The sequence below is a fragment of the Pipistrellus hanaki genome (assembly GCF_964339955.1).
Source record: "Pipistrellus hanaki genome assembly, chromosome: 3".
Classification (NCBI taxonomy): domain Eukaryota; kingdom Metazoa; phylum Chordata; class Mammalia; order Chiroptera; family Vespertilionidae; genus Pipistrellus; species Pipistrellus hanaki.
The window spans coordinates 114,729,117-114,749,454 of NC_140505.1; the positions used below are offsets into that span (position 1 = coordinate 114,729,117).

At 38.3% G+C, this 20,338-nt stretch overlaps 1 protein-coding gene across 2 annotated transcripts in view; it reads right to left on the reverse strand.

Annotated features, from left to right (window-relative positions):
* TMTC3 (transmembrane O-mannosyltransferase targeting cadherins 3) overlaps nt 1-20,274 on the reverse strand; it is a 61,873-nt gene extending 41,599 nt beyond the window's left edge. For both annotated transcript variants that reach the window (XM_084876940.1, XM_084876939.1), the window contains exons 1-4: nt 20,078-20,274; nt 7,493-7,712; nt 3,234-3,452; nt 1,341-1,440 (exon numbers count right to left, since the gene is read on the reverse strand). In XM_084876940.1, coding sequence (XP_084733066.1) covers nt 1,341-1,440; nt 3,234-3,452; nt 7,493-7,681 — 508 coding nt within the window. In that variant the 5' untranslated portion in view covers nt 7,682-7,712; nt 20,078-20,274. The remainder of the gene's footprint in view (nt 1-1,340; nt 1,441-3,233; nt 3,453-7,492; nt 7,713-20,077) is intronic.
* Nucleotides 20,275-20,338: the final 64 nt, after the last annotated feature.

Here is a 20,338-nt window from a genome sequence, read left to right on the forward strand (position 1 = left end):
GCACCCTATCAGTGCCAGAAACCAAGCCACCCTATGCCCACTTTGCCCTCATTTAATAAAAACCTTCCACACAGACCTCATTGGGACATCTTGTTCTGAGGTTGCCCAACTCTCACTTGAGTGGGTACTATCACTTTAATAAACCTACTGTGCTTTGCTAAATCTTCCTATCACACTCTCAAATCCTTTCTTGGGTTAAGGTAAGATCCTGGACCTTGGAATTGGGTTGAGGCTTCCCTTGGACTCCTCAGCTGCTGCCCAACATCAATCTAACCCTCACAACAGGTAAGAAAGGTTATTATTTACACTTTATAGATAAAGAAACTAAAGCACAGAGAGGTTAAGTAATTTACTCAAAGAAGTAAACAGAGGTAGCAAATGGTGGATCTGGAAAGTGAAACAAGATTCTGGAGTCCATGCTCTTAATCTCTATGCTATGCTGTCACTCAAATTGTTTTAAGAAGGTATTGTGTATAGCAGCACAGGCAAACTCATTTATACAAATCTGAGAAGACACTAAAGCTGTTCTACTAAGTCACTTATTTCCTAAACCTTAGTTTTAGTTTCTATATACACAAAATTAGGCTTCTTATCATAGGTACCTTGGGTCTATAGTGAGAAAATTCTCTAAGAATGAAGGACAAAAACCTCAGCTTTAAACTTTAAGAACAATCAAATACAGATTAAGGATATTATGTACCCTGACTAGCTATTACCCTGCTCCCCTCTCCTCAATATCCTGTAATTAAGGACCCTTTCATGCCACTGTGTCCGCACTCCTAAAAAGTCATTTTTATTGTTTGGAACTTGGTTTCTGACAATGCTAGGCATTATCAGCACTAATGAGCTACTGCATACAAAGCATTTTCCAGGGGTAGGCCACATGGTAAGGACTCAATAAACAGCTGAACTATGATCAACACATAATAAAAGTTACACTCTAATAGGCTTTTAACTTTGCCTAATAATATAATTTACAGTCTTCAGAGGTGTTTATTTATTTACAGAAAGACAACTGAAATATTGGTACATATTTATATCATTCATAGGAAACAGCAGACAGAACTAAAAATAATCCATAACCTCCTACATCCTAGAATAATTTTTTAAAAATTAGATCATATAGAATCTGTTAGTCATGAGAAAATATAAACTACATGCAAGAAACTTTAATATTAACAATGTTGCATACTTTCATATATCCATAATGCTAAAGTAGAATAATATATAACGATAAGCCCCAAGTGTGGCATATGTTTTATAAGCAGTACTAAAGTAGATAAAAATTACCTGATCAAGTTTTATAACTATAGGAAAAAACTGAATGTTAAGACATTTACCTATGGAATTATTCGGTCCTTTAGATTTGGTATATGACAAAAATGCAGCTAGAAAAAAGATAGATGACAAAAGTTCTGCTCTTCCTACAACACCTGTTACCTATAAAGGGAAAGGGGGGGTCATATTAATGAAGAGCATCTTGAAAACTTAACTGTACATAACAGCAACAGCACTCTAACAAGAAACTAAATGCCACAACTTTTCAAGTAAAAATTTTAGTTAGACATTCTTTGAGTGCCCTCATGTGGTGAATTTGTATATCTTCCATAAATATAAATAAATCAGTGACTCCAAAGACCTTTTATCAGTAACCAGTGACCCAGTGCACAGATTCGTGCAAGGAAATTCATTAGAAGGTGGCTGGCAGGGCGGGATTGGGAGACAGGCTAGACACGCCCTGAAGCCAACCTCCTTGGGTCCCTCCCCAGCCAGCCACACCTAGGGTGGCACCTTGGCTTGAAGGGCGTCTGTGGAGTGAGCGGGGTCCCTCTGGCAAGTGGAATCCCTCAGTTTGGCCTTCAGAGATCAGGCCAAAACTGGCTCTCTAACATCTCCCAAGGAATTCCAGAGTGTGAGAGGGCACTCTGCAAAGTTTTTGTCATACAGGTGTGGAACACAAATGCAAGTGTGCAGCAAACCAGATTCAGGGCCCACAGTGCCCCAGCAACAACATAATCCATGGCTGAAGGTGGAATTGCACAGCCCTGTGAGAAACTGGGCTCCCTCCTCTTTGGTTTCGGGATGTGTCACCCAAGAACTACTGCTGCCAAGTCATTGCAGCTTGGCAACTTCTGCACTGAGCATCTGCCCCCTGGTGGTCAGTGCACATTATAGCTACCAGAGGACACTTAGCATATTAGCCTTTTATATATATAGGTATTTTGAAGTAACTATAAATACACAGAAAGTTAAAAAATAGTAGGTAGAGGTCCCATGTACACTTTACCCAGCTTCCCTCAATGATAACATTTAAGTACTTTTTAAATATTTCCTTAAAATGCAAGCGTTTTAAAAAATATATATATAAATTCAATGAGTTATATCTCACAATAAGCCAGCAAATTAAAGTTTAAAAGATAATCAACTTTAAAATTTAAAAATTTAAATTTAAAACACCAAGCATCTCCCTTTAAAATATTCTGACCTCACTCTAAAATTTAAAACAACCTATGATTTTTGTAAATGTATGGAAAACTGCTAGACTCCAAAAAGTTAAAGATAGTGGGAGACACAAGTCCCCTGCAACACATACACAGAATTTAAACATAATTGTTTACTTAGAATCAAAACAAAGCAATTTAACAGACTCTTCTTTACTCTCCTGAGAGGCAATTTTGGAATTTTAAGGTTAACAACAAAAAAAGTTATTGTTTGAAGTATGTCTTGGTAGGTAGGGGCTGGTGGACATATTGGCAATAGCAAGAACAGCCCCAATTTGAAATATATGGCAACAGACAATTTGAAACTACAGACTTTCATCACTTGTTAGGATGTTTGTCCACATTTGCATATATTTTAATATATTTCCATCCCTTATTTAAGTTTGTCTTATTATTTTCTGTCCTTTAAAAATGATACCAAATTTAAAAAATATTTATATTCATAAAACATTTAGCAAAGAATAAAAGTGTAGTCATTTAATATTGCATTAAGACTCAATGATTACATCTTATGTTTTTGAATAATAAATGTTTATGTTTCAAAAACTGCTTTAAATTTTTAAAATTTTATGTAGTACAAAGTTAGATTCTGTGCAGTGGGGAGTTAGGACTTATGCAGAAATTGAAGAGTCTACAATAAAGTTATGGTTAAATATTATTCTTAAAAATATACACCATATAATCACTGTGTAGACTATATAAAAAATAATGAAATATTTACAGTGTACTTACTGCTTCTGTGTGTATTGGGTGTACTGCAAAGAGTAAAGCAGCAATCATACTACTTCTGCTGTCCAGAAAAAGTTTGCAGACTTTAAGAAATATTATAGTGACCACAGCATGTAAAATCATATTTAGGAGATGATACGACATCGGTTTCAGTTCACTAAACAGATAATTTAGGCGAAATGTCAATACTGTTAAGGGACGGTAAGACTTGTGACTTCTCTCCTAAAAGGAAAAAACAATCACTGATTACTAAGTACCTTGGTTCTTTAGGGTATATAAACTAATCATTGCATTTACTTAAAAAAAATCTTTATTGTTCAAAGTATTACAGATGTTCCTTTTTCTTACCCCATTGTCCATAATATATAAACCTAAATTATATCACATCAAAAATCTCAAAATACAACACAGAGAGTAATGCAAGAGAAAAACCTTCCTATTTTAATAAAAGAGTAATATGCAAATTAACCATCACTCCAACACACAAGATGGTCAACAGGGGAGGGAAGATGGGAGGCACCAGGCCTTCAAGGGAGGGCAGTTGGGGCAATCAAGCCTGTAGGGGAGGGCAGTTAGGGGTGACCAGGCCAGCAGAGGAGGGAAGTTGGGGGCAACTGGGCCTGCAGGAAAGGGCAGTTGGGGGGGACCGAGGCCTACAGGGGAGAGCAGTTGGGGGAGGGGCAGGCCTGCAGGGGAGGGCAGTTAGGGGCAATTAGGCTGGCAGGGTAGCAGTTTGGCACCAATCAGGCTGGCAGAGGAGTGGTTAGGGGTGATTAGGCTGGCAGGCAGAAGAGGTTAGGGATAATCAGGAAGGCAGGCAAGCGAGCAGTTGGGAGCCAGAAGTCCTGGATTGTGAGAGGGATGTTGGACTGCCTGTTTAGGCCCAATCCTATTGGGATCGAGCCTAAATGGGCAGCCGGACATCCCTTGAGGGATCCCAGATTGGAAAGGGTACAAGCTGGGCTGAGGGACAACTCTGTGCCCATGTACGAATTTCGTGCACCAGGCCTCTAGTCTTATAAGAGAATAGACACCTTTGCTACGGCAGTCTCCAACAGCAATACATCCAATTTTATATGAAGTACTAAATTTCTTTATAAATGAGAAGTCACATTTAACCAGAAATATTTTTGCTTTAAGACAAAATCAAATCAGATTTAAGAATAAAACACAAAGATGAAAACTACATAAAATATTTATCTTAGCTATTTCTTGTAATTTTATATAAGGGAATGCACACTTAGCATCTTTGCTCTCCTACCCCTTACATAGTTTGGTGCGTAGGTGCAGACTTTAGCCTGTTCATACCTACCAGAGAACATACACAAGCACAAGCAACAGACACTGCCCATTTTGAACTAGGAGCATTTTAATATCTCTATTTGTACTGACTACAAACACCATCAGTGATGTTTACCTAAAATGTTCTTTCCTGCTAGGCTAATAATTATACATCTTTTTTATTTCAGTTTAGGCGTACATACTTTATTTTAAGGCACTATATTGAACTGACATGATTTGTACCAGAAAGCAGAAAAAAGTTCTGGAAACATTGTGAGTGCCTGAAATGTTACTGTGGCTCCATTGGAACATATTTGCCAGTTGAAAGGATGAAGCAAGAAAGGGGCCGGGAATAGGTATTTTCAATTGCAGTATACATAACTGCTTTGTTAGGTCTATTAGATGTATAGATGCCATAGGTAATAACAACTAAAAACAGATTAGCTGTTAATATAACTAATTATTCATATAATTCATTAATCTATTGAATAAGACTCGGTTGTAGATAATCATCAGCTTATATATCAAATTTACTCTAAAAATCTAATAAAACAGCTAGTTTCATTATAAACAAGATAATTCTGATCATTATTATATTCAAGTATATTAAAGAAAAAATTAGTCATGGTATTAGTTGGCAATAGAAACATAAGCACAAATATAATGAAAAAATAAGCTGTTAATGTAACTACATATATGGATGGCAAAACAAAATGAGAAAGGATACCTGCAGAAGTTACCTTAGCACAGGTACATGACAGAAAAGTATGGCTTTACAGCTCAGTGGTTCTCAACCATGGCTGCACCAATCACCTGGATAACTTAAACAGCCCTTCTTGCTCCCCCTCCCTCCCAAATTCCACAAAAACAAGAAAGCAAACACACAAACAAAACAGGACAAAAAATACTGATGCCAGTATCCCACTCTGTGATAACTGTAATTAATAGCTTTGGTTAGATCCTTGGTAATATGTATTTTTAAAGTGACCCAGGCAGATTCTATGTGCAGCTAGGGTTGCAATACAAGAAAACATCAATAAACAGGGTGTGTGTGTGTGTATATATATATATATATATATTTTTTTTTTTAATGAGCTTATTAGAGATTAATCTAAACAATGATAGCACCAGAGGAGTCTAATGATTCCCTTATGTTGTACAATAGTATTCATATAGCTCAGGAGAATGTGTCTTTAAGATCTACACTGGTACAAATATCATTATAAAGGTTATACCTGTGCTAGCGTCCAGGCTACCATTACTTGATAACATCAATCATTAAGTCTTTGAAAGTGCTAATTCCAGGCTTGTCAAGAAACCTTATGACAACTAAATACTACTTAGAATAATTTTTCCCTAGTGGCACATTTCCCTATAGGGAGAGAACATGTCTATCAGAAAATAAGAGGAAGCAAGACTCTTCACTACAAATTGTTATTCTAATTTGTTCATATATTCTGGGTTTATTTTTTCTTAGGGTATTCTCTTATAGGTGCTCCACACAAAATCAAATTTTCATCTGCAAAGCTGATAAAATCATAAAATTTAGCATTAATACCATGGTATGATAACTTCCATGAGCCCTTAGTCTGATCATCAGTGGTGGGCAAATTGGGGCTCGTGAGCCACATGTGGCTCTTTGGCCTCTTGAGTGTGGCTCAGTGTTAGAACCACTTGTTCAAAATAGACTCACCCAGGCTAAAAACTGACTTCTGTGCATGGGCCACGAAGTTTCAATCACAGTGTACGTGTGCGCCCGCACATGGAATTTTGTGGAGGAGCCACACTCAAGGGGCCAAAGAACCTCATGTGGCTAGCGAGCCACAGTTTGCCAACCACTGATCTAACCTTTCAGGTTAAAAATCTCAACGTCATTATTAAATCACAAAAGACAACTGCCATAAAATAGACCCCTACTTCTAAGGGTCTCTGGGGATTAAATTATAGAGGTGAAGGGAAAATAAACTGTCCAGAAAATAATGTATAACAGGACAAATTTTCCCTTCTTAACAAAAGACTTATTTTTTTGAAGGCTAGAATTGGGTAAAAATAGCAAGGTTTCAAGAAAATAGAATCTGTTTATTTTATTACTAGAGGCCTGGTGCATGAGATTTGTGCACTTGGGTGGATGGGGGGATTGGTCCTTCAGGCCAGCCTGTGCCCTCTCACAGTCTGGGAGCTCTGAGGACTCATAAGAATGAACTGAGCTTTTGGGTTCTCAATACAAAATAAAATAAAAACCTATTAGATAAGATAGATGATATTTAATGTTTTTAATAAATCACCTTTTATTTTTCTACAGAAAAATTGGCAATATATATGTGTAATTACTATTTTTTCACTTAAGGTCTAATTTATATTAAAGTTACATGTGTATTTAAATAAATATATCACAAATGGTCATCTCTTTTGCCTCATTCACAAGAGAAAAAAGAAAGCCAGTGAGCAAGAAGCAGACTTGTATTACATCTACTGTTTTGCTAACACATTTGCTTTTCACACACATACGTTATTTTTTAAAAGACTAAGCTAAGTTACACTACCAAGGAAAGAAACAAGTAATGCTTTAAAAAAGATAACCACATCTTCAACTTCCTATCAATTTTTTTACAAACATGCTATGTCTCATAAAATTTTGGGATAAAAAAAACCACATTAATTGCTATGATGACAATGCTTGTAAGAAAGAAATAGGGCCTGGCTAAAGTGGCTCAGTGGTTGATCTGTGTCCCATGAACCAGGAAGTCACAGTTCGATTCCCAGTCAGGGTACACACCTGGGTTGCAGGCTAGATCCCTGGAAGGGGACATTCAGAAGGCAGCCAATCGATGATTCTCTCATTATTATTGTTTCTAGCTCTCTCTCCCTCTCCCTTCCTCTCTGAAATCAATAAAAATATATTTTAAAAAAGAAATAGGAGTAATAAATTACCAAAATATTTTAAAATCCGAGATTTTTATAAGTAATATATAATTACTTACCTCAGACATAGGGGTTCCCCAGAAGTCATTCTGAAATAAAGTTTTTAAAGGTGTAGATGGATGCAAGTCTTTATTATCCAGTATTGCTGAAACATCATCAAAAACAAAACCACAAAAGAGACTGTTCCAATAGCAGGCAGTAACCACACCTACTATTAAGGTTATTTCCTTGAGGTTAATATCAGCCATCTTTTCCAAAGCACTTGTACCAACACAAAATCTGGGGGTAGGACGGGGGAGAGAAATTATAAAAGTAAAATGAAATGAGCAATATGTGTTTATTTTTCAAATAAGCACAATTTTAATAGGTGGAGAGTAGGTAAAATAAAGACTAAATGCTAATTATCTCAGAGAATTAATTCTTCAAAGCTCAGCTTCAAAGTCATCCATCTTTAAAAAGCATTAGCTGACTATCTCTCCATATTCCTAATAAGACAGAATTAACTGCTCCTTTACATGTGTTTTCAAACCTCTATTACGGTCCTTTATTACACCACTTAATCTTTAGACTTACTTTTCTAGCAAGCAAGACAGTGAACTCCTTATCAATTGTCACAGGTCAGGTGACCATGGGAAATAAATAAATAGATATGAAAACTTCTAAAAACTAGAAGGAATTGCTACTATTTTAATATTTTATGGATCTAAAGACCAACTATTACCTAAATCAGGGGTCCAAACTTGTAGCCTGAAGCCCTGTTTAGTTTGATCAAAAGGTTTTAAAAATGTCTTGAATGCTACTATGCTAGTTGTATAGTAGGCAGTAACAACAGTCCCATTCTTTACCCAGATTGATTTGATTGATTTATGCTATCTACCTGGCTTCAGGGGCATATGAGTTTATAACCTAGATCTAAATCATAGATTTTCTTTTTCCCATTACAACAATTTTAATCTAGAGAATGAAATGTATATGTGACAACATTTAATTAAATCATTGCTTAGGAAGGATTCATTGAGAGAATGGTTTAGAATAGAAAGGACTACATGAACTGGAAGATACTGAAGAATCCACCCTATGATAAAAATAAGATTCATTGAGAGAATGGTTTAGAATAGAAAGGACTACATGAACTGGAAGATACTGAAGAATCCAACCTATGATAAAAATAAGGTTGAGAGGTATTCTTACAAGCTGATGATATACTTTTCCAGTCAGAGTAGTATCATTAATATCATTTTAGCATTCTCACTTGTGGATGGCTCCCCAAATTGTCCATATCCAAATCCCATTATCCTGTGAATATGTTACTTTACATGGCAAATGAGACTTTGCAGGTGTGTTTAAATTGAGGATTCTGAGATAAGGAGATTATCCTGGATTATCTGGGTAAACCAATTCAGTTGTAAAAGACCTTATAAGTGAAAGAGTTAAAAGGAGTCTAAAAGCAGAGGTCAGACTGATATGATGGCTGGCTGGAGGCCTCAAGCCAAGAAGTCAGGGCAGCAATAGGAAACTAATACATCACTCACAGAGCCAGATGATCTGAGAGCTGAGATATATATGTGTAAGAGTTCTGGTTAGATCAGAGAGAAAGAATAGGGTAGAAAGGATAGGCAAAGATTTAAAATCATATGTATGATGTGGGAAATGAAAAAGGGAGTACATAGAAGGTCAGTGGTCAAAACTAATCTCACAGGGTGATCTGACATAAATTCCTAACTAGGAAAGTCATGATGGGTATTAACCTCCAGGCCTATAAAAGGTTTATCTTCACCTTATTGTTTTTGTGCATCTAGGCCAACACCCCTTTGAAATGCCTATTTTTCAGATCCCTCAGAGGCATAACCACCCTCAAGTGAGCACATAATATAGTTTGCTATCATGTACCTTGCTTTCTTACACTTTCATGTAAATCTTCCTTACATTCTCTCCTTAATTACAAATATAGAAAAGAAACTCTAAACAGTCATCCTTTGGAGTATTTGAGACCTTGCTTCCCAGCAATGTCATCAATGTGGCTCAAATAAACTCATAAAAATTCTCTACAGGTTTGGATGTTTCTTACATTGATGATATACAAAAGCCTATGGGAAAATATTAAAGTATCTTTAGAACCAGAGAGAAAACCTTAAAAAGAAATGAAATCTTTTTCATTAAAACATTTTTATTTCTTTACAAACATTTTTAAAGAAATGAAAAACCCAATCCAACATATTAGGAATGGAAATTAGCTATATCTTTTGAAGAAATAGTTTTCAATGAAAACGGCTTTTTCCATTATGTAAGGGTCCCTTCCTCCCTTCCTTCCTTCTTCCTTTTAAGAGAGTTTATTTAGAAAGGTATAGAGGTAGTAGAAGTGAGCCAGCTGGGCTACTTAGGCTCAGGAAACAAGTTAGAGGCAAAAGGAGGGCTCTGGGAGCTTAGGACAAAGAAGGCAAAAGAAACATGCCTTGGGGGAAGGAGAAGGGGAAGGAGATGCAGGCACCAGGCATGCTCTGAAGAGAGAGCTCTGCAGGGCTTCTCTTGAATCCCTAAGTACTTACATACTTATCATCACACACACACACACACACACACACACTTAATGGTGCTTGTTTGAAGATTGAAAAGACGAACAGGTGCCTCAGCTCCTTCCCAAACATGCTAAAATGACACTAAAGGTGTTAAAAAAAAAAGGCTATAAATTCACAAGAATGAAGACAATATGTGGATGAAATAAGAGTTCTATGGAAATAATCTCACAGGGTTACTGATCATATATTCCTAACTGGGCGGGTCATACTGGGTAGTCATGCCCCAGGTATATAAAATAAAAGAATTATCTTTGTCTTAAGCAGGCTGTGTCCATTGTTCCTGTGCATCTAAGTTAACATATCTTTGAAATAAACTGTAATCATCCTCAAGAAAGCACATACTGTGGAACCTCGGCTTTCCAATTTAATCCCCTCTGGAAGGCTCTTTGAGAAGTGATTTGTTTGAAAACAGAATAATTTTTCCCCATTAGAAATGACATCATGAATTAATTCGTTCCAGACCCACCAGATTCCCTGTTTTTACCTTTCTTACTAATATATAAAGTACACGTTTAATCTATAAATAAACATCTCTTGCTTAAATTTACCAAACCACCCGGTACTAGCCTTAAATGAATTGATATTATTGTAATAACCTGGTTACTAGTTGACAGGAAAGGAATAAAGAGAAGACCAGTTAATAGAGGCATGGCATTTATGCCAGGAAGCTGCAGTTTAACATTTTGGTCTGTACCCCACATGGTATAATTAAAACTCAACTAGCTAAATTTTCAGAAGCTTTCAGTCTCCCTTGACCAAAAGCTCTCCCTATATTGCTTCTCAATCTGAGATCTACTTGAAAAAAACAGCCTTTCTCCTTATGAAGCAGTCACTGGTTGCTCTATGCATCTGGAAGGGCATGTGAACCAATTTTATTCAGAGGAGGCATTATGCATTATTACCAAGAACTTATTAATTAGCTAAAATAAATTGATAAATTAGCGACTGATTCATTTTTTAGTGTGCTGAAAGGAGATACAAAGTCTTCAAAGATCACAGCTCACATCCAGATTTCGTCTACTGCAGCAATTTTCAATCTTTTTCATCCCATGGCACACGTAAACTAATCACTAAAATTCTGCAGCACACCAAAAAATATTACTATATTTTTTGCCTATCTGACAAAAAAAATATAATTTTGATTCATTCACACTGGATGGCTACTGTTGTATTAGAATATATTGTCTAAAAAAATAAAAGAACTTAGCCAAGTTTACATTTAGTATTGGAATTTTTATAGAATTTGAGTTGCTTTAGTGTTAAATATAATCTATATGCATTATTGTTTTATTTTGTTTTTATTTCATTTTAATATACTAACTTTATAAAAGTTGTTTAAGTATTGAGAGCATTTTCTTGTTAAGTCTAGCATCTGAAGTCCTTGAATACAAATAAACATATTAAAATTACAAATGCAGTCAATTTAACCAAGTTTTAAATGTCAATGATTAAGGTCATTTAATTGTTTCAATTGAAGTTATCTGTTATTTAAAAAAAGGTGACATACTTTATAAATAATATTTTTAGGCTGAATTTAAAGAGTTAAAAACCACAAAGTTATAAAAATGTTACATCAATGAATGCCATGATTTCTAAATATAGTTAGATAATAAAAAGTTATGCAGTCACTTTAAGTTGTAAAACAGTTTCATTCAGTAATTGAAATGCTCAGTGTCAACATAATAATCAAAAATCTAAACTTCATTTAACTTTGGGCATTAGCCTCTATCCTAGGTTAGGGCTCATTGTAAATGAGAAGCCTGCTGTAATGAAATAGGGATTGTGGTTCTTTTTTTTTTTTTTTTTTTTTTTTTAACCTAGAGATACATTCTTGTTAAACATAGTTTTTGAACACTATAAAGTTAAAGCAGAATGGAGAGAGAAGAAAGAAAGAAAGAAAGAAAGAAAAGAAAGAAAAGAAAGAAAAGAAGGAAAAGAAAAGAAAAGAAAAGAAAAGAAAAGAAAAGAAAAGAAAAGAAAAGAAAAGAAAGAAAAGCAAAAGGGCTTACTTGACCACTTGATTAACCAAAAATATGACTATCAGGTAGTTAAGGGTTCTTTGGGACAAAACTCCACATCATTGGTGACTGTCTCCCAAAGTTCCCTTTATATCAATTTTTCTTCCTTCACTAGAAGGAAGCTCTCTACTCCCTCCTTAGAAACTGGTGATATCCAGCTTTTCTTAGTTGAGGTCCCATCCCTACCTGCAATCTCTACTTCCACAGGTGGCTTTTTTGGGCAGAACCTCAGATGAGTCCACAACTGAGCTCACAAGCATGCACTAGAACCACCTCTCCCCCTTGTTCTCCTTATTAAGCAACCTTGGGTAATCTTTCAAAATTCCATTATCAGCCCTGGATAGTGCGGCTCAGTTGGTTGGAGCATCGTCCCGTGCACTGAAGGGCTGAAGCTTGATTCCTGGTCAGAACACATATCCAGGTGTGGTTTGGTCCCAATTGGGGTACCTTGAGGAGGCAGCTGATCATTATTTCTCTGGAAAATTAATGTTTCTCTCTCTCCCTCTCCCTCTTCCTTCCTCACTTAAAAAAAATAAAATAAAATAATCCATTATCTTGGCCTGTTATAAACTTGGTATGGGTAAAGGTTTAAGTACCAAATGGGTTTAACAATGAGGTGATAATTTTACTGAGTGGATAGCATTAAAAAATGTTTATTAGTTGGACTAGTGGCCCAGTGCACGAAATTCCTGCATGGTGGGGGGTCTCCCTCAGCCTGGCTTGCACCCTCTCCAATCTGGGACTCCTCAAGGTTTGTACAACTGCTGGTTTAGGCCCAACCAATCCCATAGGGCTAAACCGGCATTTGGACATCCCTCTCACAATCTGGGACTGTTGGTTCCTAACTGCTCACCTGCCTGCCAGTCTGATTACCCTTAACCACTCTGCCTGCTGGCCAGCTTGCCCCCAACTGCCCCCTCTGCTGGCCTGTTTGCCCCCAACTGCCCCCCACCACCAGCCTGCTTACCCCAAACTGCCCTCCCCTTCTGGCCTGATCGCCCCTAACCACCTCTGCCTCGGCCCCACCACCATGGCTTTGTCCAGAAGGACATCCATAAGGTCTCCAGGCCTAATTAGCATATTACCCTTTTATTAGTATAGATATGTGAACTTGGCTAGGCAATAGTAGTAATACTGTTATTCTAAAACTAACCTTGCTATGAAGGTATTTTGTAGATGCGGTTAACATCTACAACCAGATGACTTAAATAGCCCTGGCTGGGTAACTCTGTTGTTTGGAGTGTTATCCAGATACATCAAGGTTGTGGGTTTGATCACATCAGGGTACATAAAAGAATCAACCAATGAAGCATAAATAAGTGGACAGCCAATAGATGTTTTTCTCTCTAAAGTCAAGAAATTTTTAAATTTTTTTTTTAAAGATGACTAAGTAAAAGAGGTTACACTCCATAATGTGGATAGACCTCATTTAATCAGCTGAATCACCTTAAAAGCAAAACTGGTTACCTACCCTGAGAAAAAAATTCCACCTCAAGACTTTAATATTAGGTCCTCAAGGAGAGTTTCTAGCCTGCCACAGCCTACTATACTAATTTCAGATTAAGAGACCCATGATATTGTAACTCCATTGTCTTTATTTGATATATACATACATATAAATGTGTGTGTGTGTGTGTGCGCGCGCGTGTGTGTGTTAAGGTGACCAGATGCCCGCTTTTTAACAATTTGTCCCACGTCCCACGGCATTTTAAAAAAGTCCCGTGATTAAGACTATATAGGTAGCCTGGCCTGCATGGCTCCGTGGCTGAGCACTGACTACTTCGATTCCCAGTCAGGGCACATGCCTGGGTTGTGGGGTGAATCCCCAGTGTGGAGCATGCAGGAGGGAGCTGATCAATGATTCTCTCTCATCATTAATGTTTCTATCTCCCTCTTCCTCCCTTTCTATATCCAGTAAAAAAAAATTCCCCAAAAATGTGTGTATACACACACACACACACACACACACACACACACATATATTAGAGGCCTGAAACATGAAATTCATTCACTAGGATCGTGGGGGGTAGGTGTCCCCTCAGCCTGGCCTGCACCCTCTCACAGTCCATGAGCCCTTGGGGGAGGTCTGACTGATGGCTTAGGCCTGATCTGCAAGGGAGCGGGCCTAAGCCGTCAGTCAGACAACCTTATTGCTGCGCTTGCCAGCTGTGAGCCCAGCTTCTGGATGAGCAGAGCTCCCCCTGTGGGAGCGCACTGATCACCAGGGGGCAGCTCCTGAGTTGAGCATCTGCCCCCTCCCCTAGTGGTCACTGAATGTCTTAGTGATCAGTTGTTCCACTGTCGGGCTGAAACCAGCTCTGACATCCTCCTAGGGGTCCCAGATTGCGAGAGTGTGCAGGCCAGGCCGAGGGACTTTCACCAGTGCATGATCAAGCCTGGGGAGAGACTTGGGAGGTTGGCCAGCTGGGGAGGGATCACCGAGGGGGGGGGGGGGGGGGGGCTCCAGGGTGGGTCTGGCTCATCTCGCTCAGTCCTGATTGGCTGCTCTCCACAGCAGCAAACTAACCTATTGGTTGGAGCATCTGCCCCCTTGTGGTCAGTGCATGTCATAGCGACTGGCCAACCATTTAACTGTCTGCCCCTGGTGATCAGTACACAGTATAGCAAGTAGTTGAGTGACCTTAACAGATCATTAGCATATTATGTTTTGATTGGTTGAATGGATGACCAGATAACTAGACACTTAGCATATTAGGCTTTTATTATATAGGATATATATAGACTGGATATCTAAAAGGAAAGGGGGGAGGTCTCAGCTTAAAAAGCTAGAGCTAGTCTGGTCATATCATCTGGTAGGTTAGCCTGAACGCCTTTAAATGGTGACTTTAGGAAAGCAGGAAGGCAAGTCCCAGTGTACAAGCTCTTTTTAAGTCTCTGCTTACTGCATTATACTTTTAAACATCAACAAGCAATGTAAACCCAGAATCAATGTGAGAGAGGTTATAAATGGTTATAGATTTTTTGAAGATTCTCCAAGGGATGGAAGGAGAGCTAGTTCTCATGCAGGTCATAAACTCAGTTGTTGAGTCACCTTAGGTTCTGTCCAAAAGAGTTACCTTCAAGGGTAGAGGTTACGGGAAAGAGAAAGTGTTACATCAGGGCACAGAGGGAAGCATGATTCACTGGAGGCCATTACTATAACAATGTAACACACCACTGTTACATGTTAATTGTGGGAATGCTGCAAACTAGATGCTGATGTGTGTGTGTGTGTGTGTGTGTGTGAGTGTGTGTGTGTGTGTGTCCGCCAAAAATCAGGTTACGGTAAATCCTAATGCCCAATATGATGGCATTTGGAGGTGGGGCCTTTAGATGTGATTACATTGTGAGTGTGGGGCCCTCATAAGTGTGATTAGTGTTCCTTATAAAAGAGATCCCCTGCCCCTTCTGCCATGAGAGGACACAGAGAAAAGACCCCCTCTTTGAATACACTGAATCTACTGATGCTTTTGATCTTAGATCTAACCAGACTCCAGAACTGTGAGAAATAAATTCCTGTAGTTTATAAATCATCTAATCTTCTTGAGTCCCATGTTAAAAGCAGCATGAACAGAGTAAGGCAGGGAACTTAAGTTCTTTTTCTAGGCACACAAGCATATTCACACAGATGCATATGGTCTAAGTGGATGGGATGACTGATTTATGCTTGCTTGCAAAAACAGGATGTCACTATATATTTGCAAAAAGTTCAACTGCAATGAAGACCACTCATGAGCTACATAACAGACATACAAAACAATACAATTCCTTCAACAAAATTATACCGATTGCTCACTTTTTCTAATATAACAGTTTAACTGTAGAAAAAAATTAACCTGCAGGAAAATTTTATATAGATCTGGGAAATCTTAGCCTGAAAAGGAAAGTCTTCACAGTTCAATAATTTCATGATTATACCTTTTTCAATAAGAATAATCGACTATATTTTATTACTATTTTGTAGTTCATAAAATGTTGGCTTGTTAAGTTTGCAAAGTCTGCATTCACTATGACTCCCACTAATCTTTCCAGTCTCCTCAAGTTGAGAGAAGACAAGTACCTGCTTGCTGCATAGATTCTTTTCCATGACAACAAGGCAGAACAAAACATTTATTATAGTCAGGGGATACTAAATTGCTTATGGCCTTGCATTATTTCAAAAGCTGGAAAAGTAAGCTACAACTCATTTTCTTGATAAGGCAGCAAAACGGCAATGGAAGTAACATCTAAGGTATGAACAGAATTTGATTGATAAAGAGAACAGAGGTAGCAATTACTGAAGGCGAGTCTTTCTTGTGAAATGAATTTGGTTAGATAAAACTATTCATAAAACCACACAGAAAAAAAGAAGGCAGGTCCAGGCAAGTGTTCATGTAGTAAAACCATTTATAAAATTGTCACATAAATCCCTTCTCTTGGTGAAAATTGACTAATGAAGAAAATATGCTAAAAAAAATGGTGAGTTTTAGCAATTTTCTTCAAAATTATAGAAAGTGACAGAACTAGCCGAAACCGGTTTGGCTCAGTGGATAGAGCGTCGGCCTGCAGACTGAAAGGTCCCGCGTTCGATTCTGATCAAGGGCATGTACCTTGGTTGCCGGCACATCCCCAGTAGGGGGTGTGCAAGAGGCAGCTGATCGATGTCTCTCTCTCATCGATGTTTCTAACTATCTCTCTCTCTTCCTCTCTGTAAAAAAATCAATTAAAAAAAAAAGTGACAGAACTAGAACTTGAGTTAAACTTCTTGATTCTGAGTTAGTTACAAACATGCTATAGTGCATTATGATCTACACAATAGATAACTCATTTTAAGCTCAAAATTATTTTTAGTGAGTAAGATAATAAAATTTAATCAAGAATTTGCATTTAGTCAGGACTATAATTGAAATCTAGGTTGCAATCTTAACTTCCTTAATTATCAGGAAATTATTTAGTCTCTCTGAACCTGTTTTCACTCTTAAAAAATGAAAACATATCATTATAAAGAAAACAAACGAACAACAAAAATTTATCATTAGACCATATACCTTGAGTTGTTAGGAATATAAATATGAACAACAGGGTGAGGGAAGTAATGATAGAAAAAAACAAAAACAAAACCAGACAAAATAAAACTAGTAAATAATAAACAAGGCTCTGGCTCGTGTCTCAGTGGCTGAGTGTTGTCCCTTGCAGGTTTACTGAAAGGTTGTAGGTTTGATTGTTAGTCAGGGCATATACCCAGGTTTTAGGGTTGATCCTCAGTTGGGGGGTGCAGGAGACAGCCCAATTGATGTTTTGCTCTCACATTAATGTTTCTCCCTCTCCCTTCATCTCGCTTTAAAAATTAATATAAAAATAAATAGGAACTAATAGCTACAATGAGTAGAAAAACAAGAAAAATAAGGTGCTAATATGTGCTTAAGAAATATTACATTTCATACCTACCTTCCCCTGCTAAATTATGACTTAAAAACACTGAGAATGAACAGTATTTAATTTGCCCTGGCCAAGTGGCCCAGTTGATTGGAGCATTGTCCTATAAACCAAAGGGTTGCTGGTTGGATTCTGGATTGAGGGTTCAATCTCTGATTTAAGCACAGATGGGAGGCAACTAACTGATGGATGTTTCACTCTTCTCTCTCCCTTCCTTTATAAAAGTCAATTAAAATAATATCCTCTGGTGAAGATAAAAAAAAAAAAAGGCTTATTATTGGGAAAATTATTTAATTCACTTTCTTGAGTAAACAAAGTTATATAATTAGAATATGAAAAATTTACTATAAATTGCAAGATTGAGATACAAACACTTTATGAATATTGATTAATAGCATGCCTGAGGAGGCAGTATAGCAGATTCAAGCAGGTCCTCTAGCCAGAAAGATTGTGTTCAATCACATAATTTAAGATTGAGCAGGATACTTAACCTCTTCAAGTATCAGTTTCTTAACTTAGTTGGAAAATAAGAACAATATAAGCACCCATTTCACTGGATTGCTATGAAGATTTAATGGCAAAGCTATAATACTCAGATCAGTATGGTATTGGTAAAAACACAAGCACATAGATCAATAAATAGAATAGAAAGCCCAGAAATAAAGAAATCAGGAGTATATGGTGTTGGGAAAACTGGAGAGCCACAGGCAGAAAAAAATGCAAGTGGACCGCTACCTTACACTACTCACAAAAGTCAATCAAAATGAATTAAAGGTTTGAACATAAGTCCTGAAATAATAAAAATCCTAGAAGACAACAGGGAGTAACCCCTTGACATTGTTCTCTTGACAATGGTTTTTTGGATTTAAAACCAAAAGCAAAGGCAACCAAAGCCAAAATAAACAAGTGGGACTAGGTCAAACCTAAAAACTTCTGAATATCAACAAAATGAAAACAAAACCTACAAAATAGGAGAAAATATTTGCAAACATATATCTGATAAAATATATAAAAAATATATATATTTTATCAGATATATGAGTAAAAAGAACTCATAACTCAACAGCAAAAAACAAACACTCACACACCCACGCCTCCCAAATATCAGATTAAAAATGGGCAGAGGAACTTTTTCCAAAGACACAAATGGCCAACAGGTAAATGAAAAGCTGCTCATTGCAAATCATCAGAAAAATGCAAATGAAAACCACAATGAGATATCACCCAACACCTGTTAGAATGGCTGTCATCAAAAAACAAGAGATAAGTACTGTCAAGGATGAGAAGAAAAGAACCCTGTGCATTGGTGGAAATGTAAACTGGTGCAGCCACTGTGGAAAAAGTATGGAGGTTCCTCAAAAAAATTAAACATAAAACTACCATATTATCCCTAATTCTATCCTGGATATCAGAAGGAAACAATATCTGCACCCCCGTATTTACTGCAGACTGTTCACAACAGCCAAGCCAAGGAAACAAGCTAATTGTCCTTGCAGAGATGAATGGATACAAAAAATGTGGTGTATATACACAATGAAGTATTAATCAGCCATAACGACGAGGGAAAGAAATCCTGACATTTGCATGAATGGACCTGGAGGGCATTAAGTAAAGTGAAATAGGTCAGACACAGAGAGAAAAATATCGTACACTCTCACTTACATGTTGAATTAAAAAAAAAAAAATGAGCACATAGAAAATTGACAAAAAGTTACAAATTTCCAGTTATAAGTTCTTCAGATATAATGTAAAACATAACTTTTAGGTGTTTTGTTTTGTTTTTAAATACTGAATAGTATTTGACATATTTTAGTAAAGCATTAGGAAAAAAATGACAAATCTGATGTCTTTAAACAGCTCTCTCAAAAGTTATTTGCTTTTATTTTTTACTAAGCTATTTCTACTAAGCTCTATAAACCAACCACGTGTTTTGTAAAGAAACCTATTATTTATCTTGATAGAAAAACTTATTATCAGTTATAGTAAGGGAAAAAAGTGATTTAAAAAAAAAAAAGATAAAAACGAAAGACACTCGTCCAAACAGTTGAAAATGCCTTTGAGAGTTCAAACCTACAGCTTCTTGAGAAAGTATCCTACTGCAGAATGGCTGAGAGAAGAGGGAAGAGCAGAACGTGCACAAGTAAGAGTTGTAAACGCCGAAGGTGCTTTCTTAGAGGCGCAGCTGGTACCCAAGTCAATGCCAGAGGACCGGTGGGCGCTGCGGCCCTTCTCCCTGCGCCCCCAGCAGAGCCAGACCCGCTCCAGCCTCCCCTCCCCGCGGACTCGGGGGCCGACAGCGGCGCCACAGGTGGGGCAGGCGGGCGGGCCCGCGGGGCGGGGTCCCGGTCACTGCTTCACTCGCGCCCAAAGGAGGAGGCTCTCCGCCGCGCGCCCCTCGCTCCACTTCCAGAGGCAGATTCCGAACCCAAAAAAGGCTGAAACTTTCCTCCTCCCCGGTCTCCCTGCAGAGAGCACCTCCCAGGTCCGTGGCTAGCGCGCGCCTAAGGAGCGGGCGGGGTCTCCCCACCGCTTCAGAGCGGACCGGGCCCTTCCTCCCCAAAGGAAAGAGCTCCCCTGAAGCCGGGACAGCTCCCCTCCACTCCTCCCCGGCCGCCGCCCGCCCGCCCGCCCATACCTGCGAGCGGCTCCACAGGGAACGGCTCAGGGAAACCTCGGGACAAGCGGGCCTGCGAGCAACGCCGCCAGAGGGACGGGCATGGTAGCTCGTCCAGGTCAGTAGCGCAGACGCGCCCCGGCCGCCGCGGCTGCGCCTCCCGCCTCCTCCTCCGGGTGGGTCCCCACCGCCCCGGTTCGCTCGCAGCCTCGCATTGCACGCCGGGAAAGGCCTGCCTCCACTATTCCGATACTTCAGTTCCCAGGATGCACCAGCCTCCAA